The sequence below is a fragment of the Pleurodeles waltl genome, chromosome 9 (genome assembly GCF_031143425.1).
Source record: "Pleurodeles waltl isolate 20211129_DDA chromosome 9, aPleWal1.hap1.20221129, whole genome shotgun sequence".
Classification (NCBI taxonomy): domain Eukaryota; kingdom Metazoa; phylum Chordata; class Amphibia; order Caudata; family Salamandridae; genus Pleurodeles; species Pleurodeles waltl.
The window spans coordinates 1,092,438,744-1,092,462,953 of NC_090448.1; the positions used below are offsets into that span (position 1 = coordinate 1,092,438,744).

A 24,210-nucleotide genomic window follows, 5' to 3' on the forward strand; every position below is an offset into this window, starting at 1 on the left:
CCCAGTGCAGCATTTTTGCTATTGTTCCCCACATGAGACTGAGATTCATATATATCATAATTGATTTTTGACTACTGAAAGTCTGCTAAAAAGTGTTTTCAGTCCTTTACTCTTATCATACAAAAAAAACTGAGAATTGTTTGAAAAACTATGCCCATGAAGAAAGAGATACACCTCACCAAAAGTTGGAATCATTTTAAATATACTTAATAATATTTAATGAACTTGAAACATAGTTGGACTTTGACTTCAATGGAAAGCTAACCTGTCCCTTGCCTTTTCTACCTGCCAAATAGACACCATTCAAAGGAAATAAAGTTAAGTTGGTGCGGCTCAGAAATCCGTGGGGACAAATTGAATGGAATGGAGCCTGGAGTGATCAGTAAGTTTATTTTGGGCCCCTAGAATGGTTTTGTTGCTTATATTTACCAAGGTTTGATTGTTTAGTGCTGTGTACATGTGCAGTGTACAATGTGGCAACATAACATTCCAGGCAGTGCGGATGACTGACCTTTGCCCTCAGTTTTCCCAGGCCCATGCATGAGTAGGTTATGTAACCAATTTTTATTTGCTGTATGGTACTTACCGCCTTGATTATCCCATTATAATTTCTGCACTGCAAATACCAGAATGTAAAGAAAATACCTGTACTAAATGGGACGATCATGCATGGACCTGGGAAATGTGAGAGCTGAGAGTCATTGTTAATGGAGTAGATGCACACCAAATACTTTCTAGACATTCAGGAAATTACTTGGGAAAACGTAGATGTTTTAAATAAATCTACTTTGCTTATTTAGGAAGGTAGTTTGTGCTTTCTTTTGACCCAATCATGCATCTATAAACACCACACTCCGAATGGTATGTAAAGCAATCATGATATAGACCGTAGGTTCAATGATGAAACAGTATATTGTAGTATATGCACTGCTACATGTGGCTTTGAGTTCACTGCGGAATGAGCTACAATAGACCTAAGCAGCAGATATAACAATGTAACAAAATGGTGGTGGGATGTAGAGATGACAGAGATAAACTTGCTTTATGTTTTAATTTAGGATTGTATATGTGTGAATACTTTCCCTGTTCTCAGCACATAGGTAAGAAATGTGTTCTGTCTATTTAGCCCCGTGCATTTTTTGCTTTGTGATTACCCAGATGGTCCTGATGGACTGGGAATGCTAATTGTCAGTGTCCGCCTTTTAAGATAAGGTCCTCTGCAACACAGCTGAGTAAGAGGTTCTGGGCTGTATGCGGGCAGAGGATGTGAGACTACCATCTACCTCATTCAGGTATCTGTGGACAGATAGCATATCACAGAAGAGACCTTCCAGGGATTGGTGTTGAGGACCTGGTGTACTTATAATGTGAGTGGGCTTACATAGTATACATTTGTAGTGATTACTGAAGAGGCTGTGTGCTCAATGCATCATACCTTATGGGCGAAATCTCCACCACCTCACAGTTTCACCATACTTAGGCCTAGAGATAGGGGCCAGTTATCAATTTTAGAGTACACTGTGTGCAGATCCAGGGTCACTTTTGTGATATCTGTACTCTTTTTTGCACTTGAAGAATTACTGTATATCTCTGGCTCAGACATCATCTGATTCCAGGCCACTCTCTCCTGACTGGGCTATGGTTAATACCAAATGGGGGATTCAGGGCCTCCACACACAATAGAGCCATTGGACAGGGCATAGCCCGGTTCCTGGGAAAGGAAGAGGTGGGGAGGAAATCTGCATATACTAATTAACTCTTCGAACTGCACCTGGCCTGGACAAGCCCAAGCTCAAGCCACACACAGGTATGCATGACCACACGATCAGTGGGCAAGGAGCACCACACAACTGTAGAAAATTAGCATATTAGCTTTTGTAGTGCCTCAAGAAGAGTGGGGCACCACCAACAATTTGTAAGATGTCCTGGGGCTAATAATGCAGCAGCTTCCACCAAAGTGCCTTTCAAGTTTTCTCCAAGGTCACCCTAAGTCTCCAAGGGGTTATATAATATCTTCAGCCACAATGATCTGGAACAGAACAAACTAAATATATATATGGGGCAGATCCAATCACTTCCCATCCCCTTCCCCATCCTACTCAATAACCTGACAGATCACCCTAAATCTCTGAGCAGTCCTACTGTAATTCTACAGCATTTGAGTTCTTCCATTTATTTCATATTTACAGTGGTTAGTCAGAAATATCAAACAGGTGAACCGCTGCTCTTTGGCGTAACACCTCTTATCTGCCACGTACTGTCTCTGCCATCTGCTTCGGAAAGAATGTATCCCAAACTTCTTGTCTAATGTCACCACTGGCAGCACTCCTTTCGTGATCGCACATCTAAACTAGGAATTGACTAATTTACCAGTGGTATCTGCACACTCTCAGGTGTTAATCAGAAACCCAACTCTTCTGTCTTCCTCAATCCAATGTCTCACTAATTTTAATTTACTACATGAAACTTTCATTTATTGTCTCCCTCTACAAGGATAACCTTTCTGATTGTATCCAACTGCAACACTCTTTAAGACCTAATCAGGCAGTCCATAAAATAAAGTCTAACTACATCCCACTCCTTCATTTAATAAAATATAAATTTCCATCTCACATAATCCATGTCAAGGAGAGCTTTCAGAGAATCACATTCATATTCCCATCTAGGCAATTGCCCACAACGAATATGTCAAGCTAAGGGCCTAAGTGGGTTTCATTAGTGCCATTAGTGTTAGTAATGATAAATTTGTTTTGGTGAGCTTGAGAAAAATATCGTCTGCATATATAATGGATTTTACTTGTTCAAAATGGGTGTTTATTCCTGTAATGTCAATAGATTTATGGATGGCTATTGCAAGAGTTTCTAATGTTAGTAGGGAAAGTCATGGGTAAAGCGGACTGCCTTGCCATGTTTCTATTTTAATAATGAATCGATAGAAAGTCTCCATAGTTGACTTGTGTGGCAGGTTTTTTAGTCATTTGACATTTGAAAGGAAGTGATTTCCCAGACCCAGCTTTTCTAGTATGCTGAAAAGACACCACCAGTTTAATGCATTTTCCGCAATAATCTGTACAGTAAGGGCATGATTACGACCTTGGTTGGGATGGGATACTCTGTCACAAAGGTGACAGATATCCTGCCTGCCGTTTTACAAGTTCCATAGGATATAATGGAACTTGTAATACGGTGGACCGGATATCCATCACCCTTGTGATCGAGTATCCCATCCGCCAAGGTTATAATCAGGCCCTAAATGTCTTGTTTGCGAGATCACACACGGTCACCCTGGGATGAATTCTACCTGCATGTTGTGTATCACAGTTGGTATTACCATAGGTAACTTATTGTTTAGGATGTTTTTGCTAATTAGTGATATCAGGTGGCAGTTCCCACACACTAGAACGTCTTTCTCTTCTGTCACAATAAAGAAAATGAATCCTTTGCTTGTCATGTGGCCTAGAGTACCTTTGATCTCAGCCTCTTTATAATCACCATATAGTATGGATGCTAGGTGAGGCAGTCCAGAAAAATAATTCTCCTGGGAATTTATCCATGTCTGGTGATTTACAAGTAGGAGAATCTCTGATCGCATCTTTAATTTAATCTAAGCTAATTCCCCCTTTTCGGATTCTTCGTATTGGAGACATTTTAATTTTATCAATACCTTTTTGGCCTTACTCAAACAGTGGAAGTTCAGTGCAATTTTCTCTGTTCTAGTTGTTTCCTAATGACTAGGACGGTTTGTCTATTTATTTTTTGTAATGGATCTGATTGACAATTTTAACCTTCTTTGATCCTCCCTTGATATATACCACACAACATAAAAGTCTTGCATTATTAGTCTTCTCCATTCAACTTTCCAGACAGTTCACAATACATACGTCAGTATATCTGCAAATTCTTTTTTTGTCTTTAGGAAAAAGGCATTGTCGTAACTGAGGATACCTCTCTGTAGGCAGGAACTCAGGTAGCCAGTTACCTAGATTAGTATGCAGATGTATTTACTTAAAGTCTCTTAGGTTACAAGTTACAAGTAGTTACGTAAATGGGTAAATGCCCCGCTAGGACCAGCATCCTACTGCTCAACCCGCTCTTATCAGCTGACACTGTCTCCACTCAAGCACTCATCAACGTTGCATTACATCACACACACTGGCTGAGCATCAGTGAACTACGTAACCACGGAGAGAATGCATCACAAGAAGATCAGGTTACATCCTGTTAGAAAACAAATGAAAACACAACAGGACAAAAAATGGAAGTCCTGTAAATATTAGGGCATATAAATTAACAGTCAACAAAATTCAACTACACTTTCAGGTTAACATGACAGATAAATGTATGACATACTGCACCTACTGTTCCTTAAACCATATGGAAAGACTAATACTACATCAGGGAGCAAAACAGAAACCCCTCTTATGCTGAGGGATAAATAACCACTTCACTCTTTACTCCGAACTCATTCCAAACAATGGGTCTCTTTCAACCCTCACACATTCCTGCACTCAGGAAATGTTCTTATGCGTATTTTTCAGCCCTCACACACCACACTCAGGGCATCTCTGCAACGGGTATCTTTCAACCCTCACACATTCCCACACACAGGGAATCTTAGCATGGGTGTCTTTCTACCTTCACACAATGCCATGCACAGGCAACTCCGTAATGGGGATCTTCCAACCCTCACACATTCCCACACACAGGGAAGCTTCACAACAGGTTTCTTCCAACCCTCACACATCCCCTCATCAAGGAAATCTCCACAATGGGTATCTTTCAACCCTCACACATTCCCTCACCAAAGGAATCTCCGTAATAGGTATCTTCCAACCCTCACACACACAATGAGTACCTTTTAACCCTGTGTATCTTTCAACCCTCACACATCCCCACACACAGGGAATTCACACAAATGGGTATCTTTGAACCCTCACTTCTTTCAACCCTAGCTTATCCACACACATAAGGAATTTGTACAATGGGTACCCTCACTTCCAGAGTAGACAAAGGGTATCTTTCAACCTTCGCTTATCCTTGTAACAGAACACTACATAACCGAACCACTCATCCCCAAACAAGGGCACAGTACTCACCCATGCCCTTTCCTGCATACCTTTTAGGGCCAATGACACTATGTTAAATGATACTCTTAAAAATAGACTTTACTCAACTGGAACAAATGCAGAATACTCTCTACCACAATCTCAACATGGCATTCACAAAAAACAAGTAACAAGCATTTGTAATGCAATGGGTCTTGCATTTGCTCGAGTTAAAGCTGTTAGCGTTGTAAATTGATGGACTTTTCTTGCCTCATAAATTGAAAATGAAAAGTAAAACAGTTGACATAAGTGTTATGTTGATATGTTATATAGTTATTTAGCGCTAGAGTTTTATTAGCGCGTGGCTAGGCATTTAGAATTGTATTAGCTCGTGGGTAATTGCGTGTGGGGATTCTAATTCGAGGTGGTTGGAGATCGGGAGTTGAGGAGGCAGAGAGACGCTGCAAGAGACACACGCTTTTACCACGATCGCTTGTTAAGCCTTATTGTTTTTACAACTTGTAATAAAGAAGATTTAAAACTTGAAGTCTCCGACTTAACAATTCTGGCGACGAGCTTAATTGTGGAACCTACGGTGGAAACGGAGTGCGAAGTGCCGGTAAGAGTTATTACCTTCGGTTTGGAAAACAAGGAGAAATCTTACACCACGATGGAATTTAAAGATATAAAACTGTAAGGCTTGACAAGACGAGTGATTTATTGAGGATCGTATTGCAGAAAATAAACGGAAAGTATTGAAGGAACTTGCCGTTACAGAGATGGGCGACATTCAAGCTGTGCTTTCCGTTCCATTCCTTGAGAGTCTGATTTAGAGAAGTGATCGGACGTATTCACGTACATTAGAGGAGTGGCCCTTGGCAAAAACTTGTTTTTTTGAAAGGCATATCAGCTGGGAATCGGAATGTTTATTTTGTGTGTTATTCACATAAAATAGGACAGAGGAAGAGCGTGAATGACATTTGAGGCGTAACAGAAACAGCGTGCGTGTCATTGGATATATAAACAGAGGAACAGTACAGTAATTTACAGGCAATTCATAGATGAATTCTGGATAAAAGGACATATTCATTTGGAATGTGTATTTTCACTGATTGAATTCTTTTGCAAACAGTTTTTGGAAACTAAGTGGAAGGAAGTTCATTATCTGGACAATTGCATATGGTACAGCGCAATTTTCTTTGAATAATTAATTCAAACATATATTTTGCATTATAAAATTTGTAATGGCCACACAACAATTTTCGCTTCAACCCCCACAAGCATTTTGGCCAGCAGGGGGAAGTCCATGTATGAAATGGACAGAATGGAAATCGTACTTTATAAATGTCTTGGAGACTATCGGTGAGGAAGGGAAAATGAGTCCGGAGAGGAAAAAAAAGATTTTTTTGCATTCTGTGGGACCAGAAGGACTAAAAGTATTTGAGTCTATGACAAAAACTAACAGCAACGAGGACACAAATGTATTTGAAAATGTATTGAAAGAATTTGATAATTATTTCGCACCTAAAGTGTGTATAGGGATTTTAAGATACAACTTTTCAAAGGAAACAAGAGCATGGTGAGACTGTGGATGAGTATGTAGCTGTGCTTAGAGTTTTGGCTAATGATTGTAAATTCGATCATTTGCAAAACCAGTTAATTAGAGACCAAGTAGTAATGCATATCCGTGACCCTGCAATTCAAGAAAGATTGTGGATAAATGGAGATACTGAGTTGGATGATATTTTAGCGATTGTTAGAAAAGCTGAGTTATCTAGTCGAAGTGCGAAAGCAGTTAAAACAGAGCATTGTGATATTAAAGAAGATACATTAAACAAAGTAAAGTATAAAGGAATGGGCAGAACAAAGAATGAAAGTGAGAAGAATCAACAAGCAAATAAGTATAATGGTCAAAGGTGTTACCGTTGTGATAGCACTTCACATTTAGCTTCACACAAATATTGTCCTGCATTGAAGCAGAAGTGTGCGGCGTGTGGAGTTATAGGGCATTTTGCTAGGGTGTGTAAAAAGAAAAAGAAGAATAATAATGTGAAGTACGTAGATGGACTGAGTGACCATTCAAGTGAGGATGAGAGTAGGGTAAATAAAATTAAGCAGGACAGCAAGAGTATAAGTAAAGATCAAATGTTTGTATTTAATGTACAGGAAGAGACTGTCGGTAACAAGAAGAAACCAGTATGTTTAATGCACATAGGAGGGGTTGAGATTCAAGTTTATGTTGACTCAGGTTCGCCTTTTACCATCATTAATGAGGGAGTGTGGAAATCGAAGTTTATAGGAAAAATAGGTAGTAATTTACAAAAAGCAGATGTTAGTCCAGAAGGATTTTCTGGAGAGAAAATAGAGTTATTGGGTTTCAGAGAACTTACATTTGTTTTTAAAAACAGAAAATCTGTGGGAAAGTTATATGTAGCAAAGAAGGGACCTTCAGTTTTAGGTTGGAATGATCAGGGTGATTTGCATATCACTCTTGATCCGAATAGTCCTGAACCAGTTATGGTTGGGGACGAGGGAGAATGCATTGCAAATGAAATGTTTAAGAATTTTCCTAAAGTTTTTAGTGGAAAAATTGGTGTTTTGGAAGATTTTGAACATAGTATTGTTCTTAAAACTAATGCTAGTCCAAAGATACATAAGGTAAGGAACATTCCCATTTTAGTTAGGAGTGAAGTGGAGAGAGAATTGGATAAATTGGTAGAAGCTGAGATCATCGAACCAATTGAGTCTTCAGAATGGATTTCTCCTATAGTAGTTGCTAAACGTGCGAATGGAAAGATTCGGTTATGCATAGATTTGCGCCATCTGAACAAAAATATTGTAGTGGATAAATTTCCTCTTCCAAAAATTTCAGAGATGTTAACGTTCATCAAAGGAGCAAGATGGTTTTCCACCATAGATTTATCTGCTGCATATCACCAAATCAAATTAAGCGAAACCAGTAAGAAATATACTGCTTTTATTACTCCTGTGGGATGTTTTCAATATAAAAGATTACCGTTCGGTTTAGCTTCAGCAGCTGCTATATTCCAGAGGTTAATGCATCAGTTATTTGGGAGACATACTAATGTGAGATGTTTTCAATACGATATTTTGCTATTTGGCAAGGATAGGAAGGAACATGACGCAGTTTTGAGGGAGGTTTTAAGTATTTTGGAAAAAAAAGGTTTAACTGTGGAACATTCGAAGTGTAAGTTTGGGGTACAATCTGTAACTTATCTAGGACATGTGTTATGTGGGGACGGTGTAACCATGAAACCTAAGCTGGTGGATGCCATTATGAATTCACCGCATCCTACGTGCAAAGAGGATATTAAGTCATTTTTAGGAATGGTTGAGTTCTATGCAAAATTTGTGAAGGGATTTTCTAGCATGGTATACAATATCAGACAATTGCTGAAAATCCATGTAAAATTTGGTTGGTCAAGAGATTGTGAAATGGAGTTTAATAATGTAAAGAGAGCAATTGCACAGGCCCCTATTTTGAGTAGCTTTGATCCTGAACGTACGAATGTAGTAACTGTAGATGCCAGCAATAAAGGTTTAGGTGGTGTGTTAACACAAATCGATACTTCTGGAAAGGAAGTTATAATTGCTTTTGCATCTCGTGCATTATCACCGAATGAAGAAAAGTTTTCGGTGATAGAGAAGGAGACACTTGCATGTATTTGGGCACTGGAGCATTATAGACAGTTTGTGTGGGGAAAGGAATGTATATTACGTACAGATCATAAGCCATTAGTGAAATTGCTGACCACTGAATGAATGTGTAAAGCGTCAGCAAGGATTGCTAGAATGTCTATGCGTTTGCAAGATTTTATTTATGTAATTGAATATGTTCCTGGGAAAAGTAATGTGTTGGCAGATTACTTGTCCAGAATGCCTACTGAGATTGTAGAATGTGATATTGGTGAAGGAGAAGAGTTACAAGTGGCATTAATTCATGATGACGATGGCATAAGTATAAAGGAGGAAGTGTGGAAGGAGGAATATTCTAAGGATAAGGATTTACAATCAGTGTCGGAATGTGTAATGAAAGGTTGGCCCAACAAGTCTAAAATGTCCAATATGCTTAAACAGTTTTGGGAGGTGAGATGTGAACTTTCATTGGTTCATGGAACTATTTTTAGAGGTGATAGAGCTATACCACCTAAGACACTTAGAAGTACAATTTTAAAATTATGTCATGAAACTCACTGTGGCATAGTTAAAACGAAACAGAGGGTGAAGAGATGGTATTGGTGGCCTGGAATTGATGTTCAAGCTGAAAGGGTGGTAAGGGAATGTGTCATTTGTGCCAATTCAGATAAGACTTTAAATACTTTAAAACCAAATATGTGTGAACCTATTATTCCGAGTAAGCCGTGGCACACTATTGCTATAGACATCATGGGTCCCATTGGGAATCCTGGAAGGTATATTATTGCCATGATTGATATTTTTTCAAGGTGGCCAGTTGTGAAAATTGTGGACAAGGTGGACTCTTTGGAGGTTTTAACATTTATGGACAATACCTTTGTGGAGGAGGGTTTACCTGTACAGATTATTAGTGACAATGGAGTGCAATTTACGTCCACTTTGACAAAATAATATTTTGAAAGGATAGGAATCAAGCATAGAACTACATCTTTATACAATCTTAGTGGCAATGGAATGATCGAAAGGTTTAATAGGGTTATGAAGAATGCTATTCAGATTGCGTGTAGGAATGGGGACGATTGGTCGGTACAAATTTATAAAACGTTGTGGTCTTATAGGACATGTTATCATGAAGCCTTGGGTTTATCTCCTTTTGAGTTAATGAGAGGAAGGGTACCAAGGACTAAGTGCAACCCAGAGTGGTTGTTGGAGGTTGATGAATGTAGGGTGCCTTTTGGAAGTGTGAGAGATCAAATTGTGAGGAAACATATGGCTTATAAACAGACTTTTGACAAGAGTAGAGGTTCAAAAAGAGAGGTGGAAATTTGTGAAGGAAGTTGGGTTAAGGTGAAGAAACCGTGGAGAGTAAGGAAGGGTGAGAGTCAATATTCAGAACCTATTCAAGTAAGCAAAGTTTTGCGTAATGCAGTCCTTCTGAGTGATGGGAAGGTATGGAACCTTAAAAGGATTGCTGTGTTTAAGGGTCAGCCAACGAATAGAATGAATGTAAGTGATTCTCTAGATGAGATTGGGGTAGAAAAAAATAATAAAATTAATGTAAATTTGGGAAAAGAGATGTGTTTGAGTGACAATGTTGAGAAAGATATGTATAGAAGGAATTCGGAGCAAGTTTTGGAAGAAGGAGCTCCGGAAGGTGATTCGGATTGTAATACTAGTGACGTGGAGGAGTGTGCTAAATTTATGGAAATAGGCAGTACTTCCAATGATAGTAACAATGAAGAAACAACAAGTAATGGTAAAAGGATTGTTTCCAAACCGAAATGGTTGAATGATTATATTGTGTAATAATATAATTATGTTCTTTTTACTGTGTGGTTTTTTTTTTTTTTTTTTTTGTTTAAAGGAAGGAGATGTGTTATGTTGATATGTTATATAGTTATTTAGCGCTAGAGTTTTATTAGCGCGTGGCTAGGTATTTAGAATTGTATTAGCTCGTGGGTAATTGCGTGTGGGGATTCTAATTCGAGGTGGTTGGAGATCGGGAGTTGAGGAGGCAGAGAGACGCTGCGAGAGACACGCGCTTTTACCACGATCGCTTGTTAAGCCTTATTGTTTTTACAACTTGTAATAAAGAAGATTTAAAACTTGAAGTCTCCGACTTAACAATAAGCGAGCCGATTCAAAGCGCCACGGCCACACAGAGCATGAACGCGAAGAACAGACACAAAAGGAAAAAGAAGTTTGCTTGCAGTCAAATGTATCGCCAAACGTGCAATTATCCATGTAACAGAGTCAATGGGCAAGTCGGTAACAAAACTGTCCCAAGGAAGGACAAACATAAAGCATTTGCCAATGATAACAAAGGATTTTTGAAAGGCAAGCCCATGAACGAGTGATAGTGATGGACGTGCGGGGGGGTGTTAAAAGCCCACAGATTGGATTACAACATGTCAAAGCTCTTGCGTGCTGGACCTAACAATAAGCTCTGCTGCAATTTCAACGTGGCATTCAGAAACATAACAGTGCTTCTCAACATTTAGTACAGTATTAAAACCCAACAAACATCTACAGTCACTTGACATTCTGTAAAAAGTCACTCTAAACCTCCACCCTGGTGAGTGACTTTTCACACGAACATGTTACCACCAGTCCTCTACTCCGGTGAGCATCATCTCACCAGAACATACCGTCCCATAGTCTCCTTTTATGAGGGCGGTAACACCCAGATCTCAGTCAGATCACAGTTTGATGTTGGACTATTTCAATCCCCAATCTATCATGGTCACCGAATACCCATACCTCCTTCCTGTATTAAGCCACCTAGAATGATAGTCCTTTCTCTGTCAGCTGTTGTAGCAGTTCCTCCCAGGTGGCAGGCACGAACTTCCCTCCTCCTCAAGGAATCTGACAAAACAGTAAGGATTCACCAGTTTTTTTCCTTTTACGGTCAATGTTTCTCGCTGTTACTCATTTCAGTTCACTAACAAAATGGTCCCAGCGTTCATCAACCACTTTTCGCCACTGCGCACTTGCTGTTCACTTTTTAGATCACTTCAGCTGTATCTCAGCATCCCTCAGCCGCTGCACTCTCCTTCCTGACAATGGCACCCCCAGGAGTTGCGCTGTTTCACGCTGACATCCAGCATCTCGCTGTCAGCCTTGCAGTAGTCCTATTCGGCTTTGCAACTCTCTCTAATTATGCAGCAACTCTCCAAAGATGCATTGATGCGCTAATGCCAGGATGGACGCCTCGCTCTCTGCACAAACAGATCGGCCTCAACAATGAGATGAGGACACACTTCGCCGTGCTGCCTTTGATTAAAGATCTCAACTGCTTTGAGATTACCCTGCCTAGCACTGGTCCACTAGAGTCCAGTTGTCAGTTGCAATGAATTCCCAATAAAAATGTATCGACCTGGCTGTAGTATTCGCCTTGATGAGTAGTATACCCGTCTCCTTTTCTCAAAACTACTCACACATCAAAAGCAGTTTTACCATGATAGCGGGGCATGGCAGGGGTCCCTCAATCACACTGGATTTGGACCACACATCAAAAGGAACCCGTGGTTTAAAACATCACACAAGGGATCCCTGCAGTGCCCAGGAAACACAGAAATCAGCAATAAACCATGTGTCGACTTACTGTCTAAGAAAAGTGTCTGCATGCTGTGTGTTGCAATAGAAGCTGGTAGAGCACAAACTCTTCTTTTTCCTCGGTTTGCTGATCAGTGTTTCTTTTTGTTTCCTCAGTTCAAAATGCTTATCCCCAATCTACCTTCTCTTCACGTTCCTCCTCACACATAGGTTTGTTTTCCAGTCGTCGCCAGTGCTGTGATTGAGGATACCTCTCTGCAGACAGGAACTCCGGTAGCCAGTTACGTAGATTAGTATGTAGATTTATTTAAAGTCTCTTAGGTTACAATTTACAAGTATTAACTAAATGAGTAAATGTCCCGCCAGGAGCAGCATCATACTGCTCAGCCCACTCTCACCAACTGGCCCTCTCTCCACCACTCAAGCACTCATCAACATTCCATTACATCACGCACACTGGCTGAGCAGCAGAGAACTGCGTAACCCTGGGGAGGATGCATCACAATAAGACCAAGTTACCATAGGCATGCGTAAGATTGACGTTTCTCTTTGTCTGAGAGTGTTTTGTATTTGGTGACTTGCAGGTGCCTTAGTGCCAGCGGTGGAGAAATACGTCACAGTTCCAAGCATACCTATATCAGAACGTTCTGCGATCCCTCCTTTTCGAATCTCTCAACAGGATGCGCTATTTAGAAATTCATGGTGAATTAACAAAAAGTAAATGCGTGACTCTGTGTCATGATGTGTTATCCCTCACAGAGGCGCGTGACAGGCATCATATATCAACTAGTCTAATGTCTTCTTGGGCATCATTTAGAATGACTGCCTCTATTGCTATTATTTTGTTAGTCTGTCGGGCCGCTCATATCCATTATAGGATCTAATGCGATATTCCTGTTACTTTAACTACTTTGACTCTGATTCAATCAGTATTTATGATAGTTTAGCACAGAAGTCATTTTTGTGTTAGGAATCTTGCAGCAAGGCTATATCAGTGCCTTTGGTGAATATGTAATGTAGGATCTTCTGTCTCTTAACAAAGGTTCCTGCCCATGCACCTTAAGGGAAGAGACAGCTAACGTTGCCAGATTACCTTGCGAGATCATCTTCAGGTGGAAATCTACAGTGGGATTATACATATTACTTTTAATGAGTAAAGAGGGTCCTAAAGGCAGGGTAGATGACCAGAGAAAAGATTGGTCTGTTGTATTGTCAGTGAGTATGTCAACGCATGAAGATGAGGTTTGTAGAGGTTAGGTGAGTGTATACAAAGTACAACGGGTTCTCAAACTGTTGTCTGTGAACCCTAAATTCTTATGTTGCTGGCCCATCCATGAATTTTATTTTTATTTTCTCCGGGAAATATTTCTATATGTTTGTGGCTTTTTGCTTTGATGCATGCACGGTGCAGTGCTGGTAATGTTCTTGAAGTATCTATTCTCATAACTCTAAGTACTATTTTATCTGTGATCGTACTAGAGCATCACAATCTCAACATGCATAGAGTGGTTATAAAAGGAGCTTTATTACTGAGTTTGTAATATTTCTAGTGATCTTCGGGTCTTTCCAAAACAGATTGGTTCAGTATTTAAAGTCCTGTTAGCTTACTATTTCCTGCTAGGTGTGTGCTTCATTCTGCACACACTATTCAATATTGTGCATTAATTTACAAACATATACATCGTGATAGGTGGAAATATGTATGGTGACGCCCTCCTAACAGTTCACACCTGCACTCAGCCCTCAACCCTATTATTACAATACCCCCACATATGCTAGACACAATATAATGGGGTGTAGCTAGCGAAGATCAGGCCTACTGGTGTTTCAAAGGTGTCAAATTATGAATAAAAACACACATATGCCATAATAACCCAATGCAACACCGTTAAAACCTGTAAGAATGGTACCATCTTACAGTGACATTCATTACAGCATGTAATGACTAACTGTTAACTGTTATCAATAAAGCATTTCCGCGACCTTTAAGTAAAACCTTCGAAAAGCCTTCACTAATTCATGTAATGATTCGTTGTTAACTTTGTCCTTGTAAGTGAATAATTGTAATTTTCACCAAAGTGTGTGCATGAGTCATTCTTTTACAAATGACCTGTGGCAGCACATCCTTAGACCCCACCAACAGAGCCTTTAGTCAAAAGCCCAAGCTCCAGCAGTGTTTGCGATAATGCTGAAAAGACTACATACGTCATGCATCCCATGACACAGGCTGACATTTGGTAGTACTCTTCTGGGGGTCTGCTGCACTTCTGGCTGCCCCCACAACCCTCCGTAAAACCGTTGGTGGTGCCCCTGCTCCACATGTGCCACCACAGAGGCTGAAAAAGTAAATTTTCCCAGTGCCCCATTGTTGTACAGTGAGGCTGCAAATCAGATATGCATGGCCCAGACAGAAGAAGCACCCCAGAATCCTGTGGTACACTCCTTTCACCTGGGCCATGCATATTTAATTCGCGGCCTTGCACCACAGCAAGCCTTTCTTCATATTTACATATATATGTGTAGCATCTACTGCAGTATCTTCTATCTTGTAGAATGTATGTACCTTTATGATGTTTGTAATATTCTCATGTGGAATCTTGCTTGCGAGGTGAAGAGAGTTGGGGCCATATGTACAAACACATTTTCCCATTGACACAGAATGGGAAAAACCCTTTGCTACATCTGGCCCTTGGTCCCTGCCCTCCTCCTTGTGAGCAGCGATTCTCCGTGGGTTCTGTATTATCCTTATGAAAGAAATAAACTCCGCTCTGGAAAAGAAGTTTTAATTACGCGTCTGTCTGTCGAGCGCCAGATCTTACATTTTTGGTACCAGGATTGGGGTCAAGTTTCGTTTTCGGTTCTTGCTGTCGCCTCCAGGACCCACAGGATTTCCTTTTGGATTCGCTGAAGGAGCAATATTTTGGTGTTTTGGACTTTGGCGCGGAGTGGCTTATCTAAGGACTTGTCCTCTTCCCCAAATTATTTTTTTCCCACAATTGTTTTTTATCAACGACCAGCCTCGAGGCTTTTACCTGCTCCGCACCAGTTGCCTAGCAACTATTGCCTCGTGTCTGCTGGCTCACAAGGATCCGAGCCTTTCAGTATAACACCAGCCGTTGCCCAGCAACCTAAGGACGCTCACGTCTGCTGGTGTCACACCAGTTGCCTAGCAACTATCGCCTCACGTCTGCTGGCTCACAGATATCTGAGCCGTTCAGAATCACGCCTGCCATTGCCCAGCAACCTAAGGACGCTCAGAAAGATCTGAACCATTACAATGAAGGCTTGACGTTGCCCGGCAACATTTCTCGCTGCTGATGTCACTGTTGCCCAGATATTGAGAGACGCTCAGAAGAATCTGAGTTGTTCCAGAGGATAGCTGACTCGGAAGGATCATTGTTCCGAATTCAGAACTTCAGAATTACTCGGCAATTTAAAGACGGCGCAACATCCCTCGACGCTCACTTCTGACTTGGAAGGACCTTTCCTTCTGAGTTCAGAAGTTCTGAAGGACGCTCGCTGGGACTCAGCAATTTGAGGGATCTTAACTGTTCCGAACGACTCCACCATTTCTTGCTTACAGTATTCTAGATATATGTATTACTCTAAATACTTTTATTTGTAACCTTTGATTCTATGGCTGTGCACTCTTACTATTGACTTAGGCTCAGGCATTTTCTTTCTACATTTTCTTAATATTTTGGTTTACAGTTGATTTGTTTTGCCTTGTTACATACACATATAATGGCTTCTAATGACAATGTGATTCATCCACCCCCTTTCTTACAAAAATCTGGCAAACCAGAAATCAAATGGAAACAATGGGTACGTATTTTTGAGAATTATTTACTAGCCATTAATGCTCTTCAATACAGCCCTGCCAGGAAATTGGCCTTGTTGTTCAGTCATCTGGGCATTGAAGGTCAAAAGGTATTTGACAATCTTCCTCTAATTACTAATCGTGGAGCTGATGGTGACTGTGACGTATATCTTGAAGCCAACGAAAGATTAAAAAAACAGTATTCCGATGAAGCTAGTGTACTCTTAGAGAGACACAGATTTTTTAAACTGAAACAGTTTCCAGATTAATCTGTTGAGGAATACATTGCTGCATTACGCATTTTTGCTTCATCTTGTGAATTTGAAAACTGTCTGGATACTTACATTAGAGATCAATTTGTTTTTATTTGCTTTTCTAAAAAAATGCAAGAGAGATTACTCGCTTGCAGGAATCCATTATTATCTGAAGTAATGGACATTGCTAAAAGTATAGAAAGATCCATTATCTCTACTCAAGCCATGAGTACTCATGAAGGTTTATCACCAGTTTCTTATATTTCGGAGAATGTTCCAGTCTCTGCCATAACTTGGAAGACAACTAAGAGCAAAAGAAAACAATTCATGTGTTATTGTTGTGGTTCAAAAAGTCATTTAGGTAACAATCCTGCATGTCCAGCTGTTAGCAAGAGATGCACTAAATGTGGTAAAATTGGACACTTTCAAAGCGTCTGTAGATCTCAATCTACTGGGTCATCTGTTAGCATACACAATATTATTGTTCCTGATAGTTCTAATGATATTCAGGATTGTACCAGTACATTTTCAAATGTGCTCCTCACTATTCAAAGTAAAGAAAGGGATGTCAAGGTTAAAGGCCCATTGTATCAAGCTCTTATCAATGGTAAATCTATTACTGTGATGGCAGATTCTGGAGCGTCTATCACCGTCTTGGCAGATAGGACTTTCTTCTCATTGTGGCATGATTCCGTCAAATTACAGCAACCAGACATTAATCCCAAAGCATTTGGGGACAAGGAAATTCAGTTATTAGATTATTCTCATGCGAACCATAGCATCCTTGGCAGAGACACCCAGACTAAGGTGTATGCTGCTGTAGATGGGAGAGATTTAGTAGGTTGGATGGATTTGGATAAATGAGGCCTGCATTTAAGACCTGGTGAAGACGATCCTATTGTTGTGGGGAGTACACCCATCTGATCCTCGGATAAGGGGGATGATATTTTAACCACATTAACCTCTAAATTTCCCAATCTTTTCAAAGACGAGATTGGCTCTATGAAAGGATTTGAGCATGTTAGCAAATGTAAAAAAAATGCCATTCCAGTCAAACACAAGTTGAGACCAGTACCTATTAGCATACGAAATGATTTGAAAAAACTCTTGAGTATTCTCGTTAAGGATGGTGTTATCTCTCCAACAGACTCTCCAGAATGGGTTTCACCTATTGTTTTAGCAAAAAAAATAATCTGGTGAGTTACGTCTCTGTGTGGACTTGAGATCTTTAAACAACAACATCATCATTGACTGTCACCCTTTACCACGCATTCAGGAGATGTTAGCCAATATTGGATCTGCAAAGTATTTTTCTGCAATTGATTTGCACTCAGCTTATCACCAGATAGCTTTGAGCTTGGAATCGCAAGAACTCACCACATTTGTAACACCCTTTGGAGCTTATAAACACCTAAGACTTCCTTTTGGACTTGCATCCGCTGCGAGTGTTTTTCAGAAAGCAAAGTATGTATTATTTTCTAATATCTTCAATGTTGAGGCCTTTCAAGACGATATTCTTGTCTTCACTGATACTAGGGAACAGCATTTGGAACTGGTGTAAGAATTAAGCCAGGCAAATGCAAATTCTTTGTTCACGAATTAGATTATTTGGGACACACTATTTTTTCAGAGGGGATTAAACCTAAGTCATGCAATTTGGAAGCAATCCTTAAGGCACCGGCTCCTGACAACAAAGATGCTCTCAGGTCCTTTTTAGGTTTGTTTGAGTATTATGCTAGTTGTGTATCCAAATATGCAATTCTTGTACAACCTTTGAGGGACTTGTTAAAAAAGGGTGTTAGATTTCTTTGGACCCCTGATATTGATGCAGCATTTACTAAACTCAAACATCTTGTGTGTAATGCTCCTGCTTTGAGCCCCTTTATTCCTGGAGGTAAATGTATCATTACTGTGGATGCTAGTGCGAAGGGGATTGGAGCTGTGTTTAACCAATCAGTTAATGATAAACTAATCACCATAGCGTTTGCATCCAGAGCTCTGTTAGAAGCAGAAACTAACTATTGAGAGGGAAGCACTAGCTTGTATCTGGGCTGTTCAAAAATTCAAAAAAAATTTATGGGGTAATTCTTTTGAGATACACACTTATCACAAACCCCTTGTTTTTTTTGGTTGAAAGGAGATGGATTAAGAAAGCTCTCCACTCTTTCGGGGAATCCAAGATGGCGGCCGGATTTCCCGGCTGATCGCCACTACCGTTCTAGCCCATCCCCAGACTACACGCGGCTCTCGCTCACCTGCGGCCGCGGATGCCGCGGACGCTGTGCGCCGGCAGCACGGACCTCTGCGGGCGCTTTTCTGCTTTCTGGTGGTCCCTGCCAGGATCGGGGCCGCAGCGGCAGGCACCGGTGGGCCCCGCAAGAATATGCGAGCGTGACGCTCCCTCCAGACCCGCGCTCTTACCCCTCTCGGCTAAGCGCGATTCCCGCAGCTTCCTGGCAATATTAGTTGGTGTTTGGGGCGTGTGGGACGCTCGGATGGCACCGAAGATAAACAGGACCCCTCGCTCCTTACGGGCACGGCAGAACCAAGACCCAGGAGGAACCAGAAAGGATAAAAAGCTACCGGTCCCCGGATCAAAGGAGCACAGCAATCTTCAAGTGAAAGGGGGCCCGCACAAAACAACCGACATGGAAAAAGACGCAAGGTACTCTGTTCCAACAATGTTTTCTAGCGTGATGCGGCCTAAGCAAAGGTCCACGGAAAAGGCAGCTTGTGATGCGCAACCAAACGTGTTAGGAGTCAATGATGAGCATGTACTTGTTGCATTTACATCTCCTGATGCATTCACTCCTATGTTCGATGCAGGGGGGAGGGAGCCACCCTGTCAAGAGACCGCCAGTACAAGCCCAGGAAATAGCGGGGAGGGGGTGGCCCTCCCCCCAATGGGGTGTGCGAAGCTATCCGAGCAGGAATTTAAGGAGTCAAATCAGAGGTCTCAGGAATCCATTCCAGAGAAATGTGTAGTACAATCTAGTCCATCAAGCTGCAAGTTAAATTTGCAACAAATTGACGATATGGCCAAGTCCTCAACGATATATGAGACTACCCCCCCAGCTCCTGCCCAGAGGGGAAAAGAGGCGAAACCAACAAACACCGATCAGGGACCATTTGATACAGCAGAGAGTTTTTTTTCTCTCTCCGATCAGTCTAAAGACTCAGATTTGGACGAAGAAATTCCCTTAACAGATTCAGATATCGAGAGTAGCTCTGCTGCAATTATCTGGGTATCGAACTACTTAACATGCAGAAGAAAATCAGTTGAGCAAACTGAAGCCAGGAGCAGCTCAGGGGCCAAGCTTAGGAGAGACCCGATCAAGCCTCAAGAGGAGGATGGTGAAATGCAGTGGGATTATACGGCCACCCAACAGGTTTTTTCGAAAAGGGATTCGGCCTGTAGTACTCTGGTGCCCCCCCCCCCACGGGCGACCTTGCAGAACCCCCTTCTTTGGATCTTATCTACAGGACAATGGTTTAGAATCATGAACAGACTCAGAGGGAGAGCAGGAAAATGAAAGCAGCTAGCAGGCAGCTACAACTATCTATTAAAAAAGTGGTCAAATCCTGCCAGGATATTGGTGTACGCATCGCCACCATGGAGACTCGAACGGAGGAGCTGGAAATCGAAGTTAAAGCAGCAACAGCACAGACGACGACACAAGGGCAGCAGATCTCGGATATTAAATGGAAACTGGAAGATGCTGAAAACCGTCAGCGGCGGAATAACTTGAGGATCTTGGGTATAGCAGAGGACCTCGAGGGGCAGGATACTAGGGCTTATATAGCTTCACTTTTTAAGCAAGCATTCCCAGACTTGAATGGTTGGGATTGGGAAAAGGAGATTCAGAGAGCACACCGTTTTCCGTTAATGAAGAAAAAACAAGCTTTGACTGCTACTAATAGAGACCAGAGTTACCCACGGGCCATTATAGTGTATTTTGGTAATTTTTTACTGAGACAGGCTGTGTTTGAAAAAGCTCGCCCCAACTCAAAGGTGACGGTGGAAGGTGTATCATTCTTTAGTAGGCCAGACTTCGCACATGCCACTGTAGAAAGACGGTGGCGACTTAGGCAGATGATTGCTCAATTTCAAGAGTTGGGGGCGGAAGCCTACTTGCTAAGCCCTGCGCGTCTAAAAGTTGTCTACAAAACAACTACAAGATTTTTTCTTTCAGAAATTAAGGCGGGGGAATATGTACAGCGGCTGAAAACCGGTCAAGTGCAGGGGGTACGGGAGAAGGGGGGGGAGGGACTGCCGTGAATAGTTGTTTATATGTAAATGTATGTGATACTGATTGGGGTGTTTTTTTTTATATCTATCGGTTAAGGGTTTTGATCGGGAGGGTGAAGATGAGGGGCCGCGTGTATTGATTGGCAAGCCATAAGTGTGTGAAGGTGATTTACGTATGGGTGGGCTAACGGGACTGGCAATTACCATCTTACAGGCTCAGAAGCCTGGCGATTCCATTTGTAGGGGTAAGGGTTGGGGGGTCACAGGGACAAAAAGGATAATGGGACACGCAGCAGGGGGTGCGGGGATGGCTCTTATCAGTGGAAAAGGTGTCAGGGTGTGAAAGCAGCAAAGTCGAACAAGGCATACAGGGGAACTAGCAGGATCAGCATCCATGAAAATGGGACAGCAAAGTGAAATACGTATCGCCACAGTGAACGTTTGTGGGCTCAATAATAACAAGAAGCGGCAGTTTGTAGGATAGGTTTTCAAGTCATGGAATGTTGATATTATTTGTATGCAGGAAACACATATTCCAGGTACACAAAAGCAGCTAATGGAGTTTTATGGGTGGAAGCTAGCGGTTTTTACACGACAACACACAACCACTAGAGGGGTAGCGATATTAACTCGGATCAGTACTCTGGTTATACATAAACAATTTGCTGATAATCTTGGCAGGCTTGCTCTGTTGGAATGCTCGGCTAAGGGACTAAGGTTCACTCTATGTTCTATTTATGGATCTAACACAGATGATCCAGAGATACTGGATTGGTTTAATTTAGAACTTACGAATTGGGCAACACCTATCATAATGTGTGGAGATTTCAATATACATTTAGATAGTAAAGAACCCATTCAGGAACAAACACTCTACCTGGGTAGAAAAAACAAAGTTTTTAGGGCACTTCAGTCATTGGCCATTAATCATGGCTTGATCGACGTTTGCCAGTTGTGTTGCCCGCAGGATTCAGGGTCCACCTTTTTCTCTGTTCCGCATAAGAAATTAGTCAGGTTAGACTACTTTTTTGTGACAGCCTCTCTACAAAACCAAATAGGGGTCAATAGACTTCCTAGAATTATATCAGACCACAACCCATTGGTTTTGGCTTTGGAGACAGGGAGAAAGGGCCCGCAGCTGAGATCTTGGACATTTGATAGGACACTATTAGCTGATCCAGTGTATATCCATAAAATGAAGGAATGGATCCCTGAATTTTTTAAGATAAATCAGGGTTCTGCTTCTTGTCAGATAGTCTGGGATACTTTTAAAGCTGCTGTCAGAGGAGAAACCCTGAGTTATGGGTTAAGAAAGGAGAAAATACGCACGGATCAGCTAAAATTAGTTCAGACAAAGCTGGTTAAAGCTGAGCAGCGACTAGGGGAAGTGATCTGCAGTGGAGTAGATATTTCAGACATTCTGTGTGATGTGAATATCATTAAGGCAGAAGCCGCCAAGATTTTCATGGATAAGGCTGCTGCAAAATTTTTAGTATACCGTCAGAAATGCTATGAGTATAGCGGGAAAGTGGGCCAACAGCTGGCCTTAAGAATAAGACAAAAGCAGGTATTTGGGAGTATTAAAAGCTTAGTGAATGAAGAAGGGCGGATGGTACACAACGGTCCTGAGATTATGGAAGTCTTTAGACAATTCTATCAAAAATTATATACCCAGGAAGAACAGCCCCAAGAAGAGGAAGGGATCGATGCCGCGGGCAATGAGATATCAGGTCAGTTAAGAGAGGAAGATAAGGCAGCTTTAGAAGCACCTATGACATTGGAGGAATTGGATGTAGCAACTCGTGCCTTGGCAAGTGGGAAGGCGGCAGGGGGGGATCTAATTCCACTAGAATTCTATAAAGTTTTTTTTGTGGAGATATGTAAACAGTTACTTAACTTATTTATTGAAGTACAAGCAGGGGCTCCTCAACCGGTCTCCTGGGGGGAGGCTAAGATAGTAGTTTTTTTTAAAAAGGACAAGGAACCCACTCAGCCTGGTTCATATCGCCCAATCTCTTTAATTAACAGCGATGCCAAAATCTACGCTAAAATACTTGCTAGCCGCTTGAGTTTGGTAATCTCAGGCTTAGTATCTCCATGGCAGCATGGCTTCATCCCGGGGAAAAGCACGGCAGATCATATAAGACGAGTTATTACGTTACTTGATGTTAGTGCAATAGCCAGGCTTCCCATGGCAGTAATCTTGTTAGACGCGGAAAAAGCCTTCGATCGGGTCCATTGGCCCTTTTTATGGTCTGTCCTGCGTAAAAATAACATCGGTCCCGGGTTTGTCAAGGCAATTCAACAGCTTTACCAAAACCCAACGGCTACGATACAAGTTGCCGGGCTAAAGTCGTCCTCAATCAATATTCAGAGAGGCACGCGACAAGGGTGCCCGTGTTCACCACTGCTTTTTGCGCTATATATTGATCCCTTGATTAGGACAATGATCCGGAATGGTCGGATCATGCCAGTCTCATTGAAAGGGGGGTGTACTAAGATTTTAGCATATGCAGACGATATCGCGGTGGTGACCACGGACCCCAGGACTGCTATATTGGAAATAGAGCAGGAAGCCCTGCAGTTTGGGAAAAGATCTGGTTATTTGCTGAACAAGAGTAAATGCCAAATATTGGTGAATGAATCAGTAGATTTTAAGGACGAGCGGGTGCTGACACAGGTACAATATTTAGGTGTTAAACTTACAGCAAACCTTGACGAAGTGGTGAAAATAAACATGGGCCCAATTTTAACAAAGACTAGGAAAGATCTCGCTCGCATTAACAATCTACACTTGTCACTCATGGGACGCTGTAATGTGATAAAAATGGTGTTTCTACCCAAAGTACTCTACCTCTTTAGAACAATCCCCCTAGAGATTGGGCAAGATTGGTTTAAATTAATAGAGGGATTGGTTAATAGCTTCATTTGGTCCTATACAAAACCGCGCCGGGCTTTCCATTATATCACTCTCCCAAGAGAGCAAGGGGGGTGGGCACTTCCCAATTTTAAACTTTATTATTTGGCAGCAGTGCTTCAGTATGCACAGATACTTTATGTTACGGATAGACCCGGGCAAGATGCTCTCCCTTCGATATATACCCTGATTCTGGGCAAAGAAGCAGACGCAGTCTTCCTGCGGATTCTGGAACCCAGCTACTATAAAAAGGTTAAATTTAAGGTAATTTATGCTGCATTTAAGGTATGGACCCAGGTTAAGCGCAAGATAGGTATAGGACGAATCTGCCACTACACTCCCTTGTGGATTACCCCCACGCTTCCAGCAATATTTAAAGACCACTATTGCTTGAGGTGGAGTAATCGGGGTATTCACAAAGTCGGGGACTTGTTTCACTCTGGCAGCCACCTCAAATCATTTGAGGAACTGAGTGCAGAATTTGCGCTGGAAAAAATAGACTTTTTTAAATTTTTACAGATTAGAGCCTTTTTACTAACTAGAATGACCCAAGGTTGGCACACGGATAAGATTAAGCTAATGGAAGTCTCACGACACCCCACTAGCTGCGGTATTAAAAATCTGTATCCACTGCTTTTAAATTCTATACAAGATGACCTGGCGACATTGGTTAAAAAATGGGAAGCACGGGTAGGAGCTAAAGAGACAGAGGT

The 24,210-nt window shown here is 41.5% G+C and overlaps 1 protein-coding gene across 1 annotated transcript in view; it reads left to right on the forward strand.

The window, feature by feature from the left end:
* The window catches only part of CAPN3 (calpain 3), a 333,505-nt gene that overhangs the window by 198,707 nt on the left and 110,588 nt on the right, over nucleotides 1-24,210 (forward strand). The window contains exon 8 of the mRNA XM_069208784.1: nucleotides 297-382. Coding sequence (XP_069064885.1) covers nucleotides 297-382 — 86 coding nt within the window. The remainder of the gene's footprint in view (nucleotides 1-296; nucleotides 383-24,210) is intronic.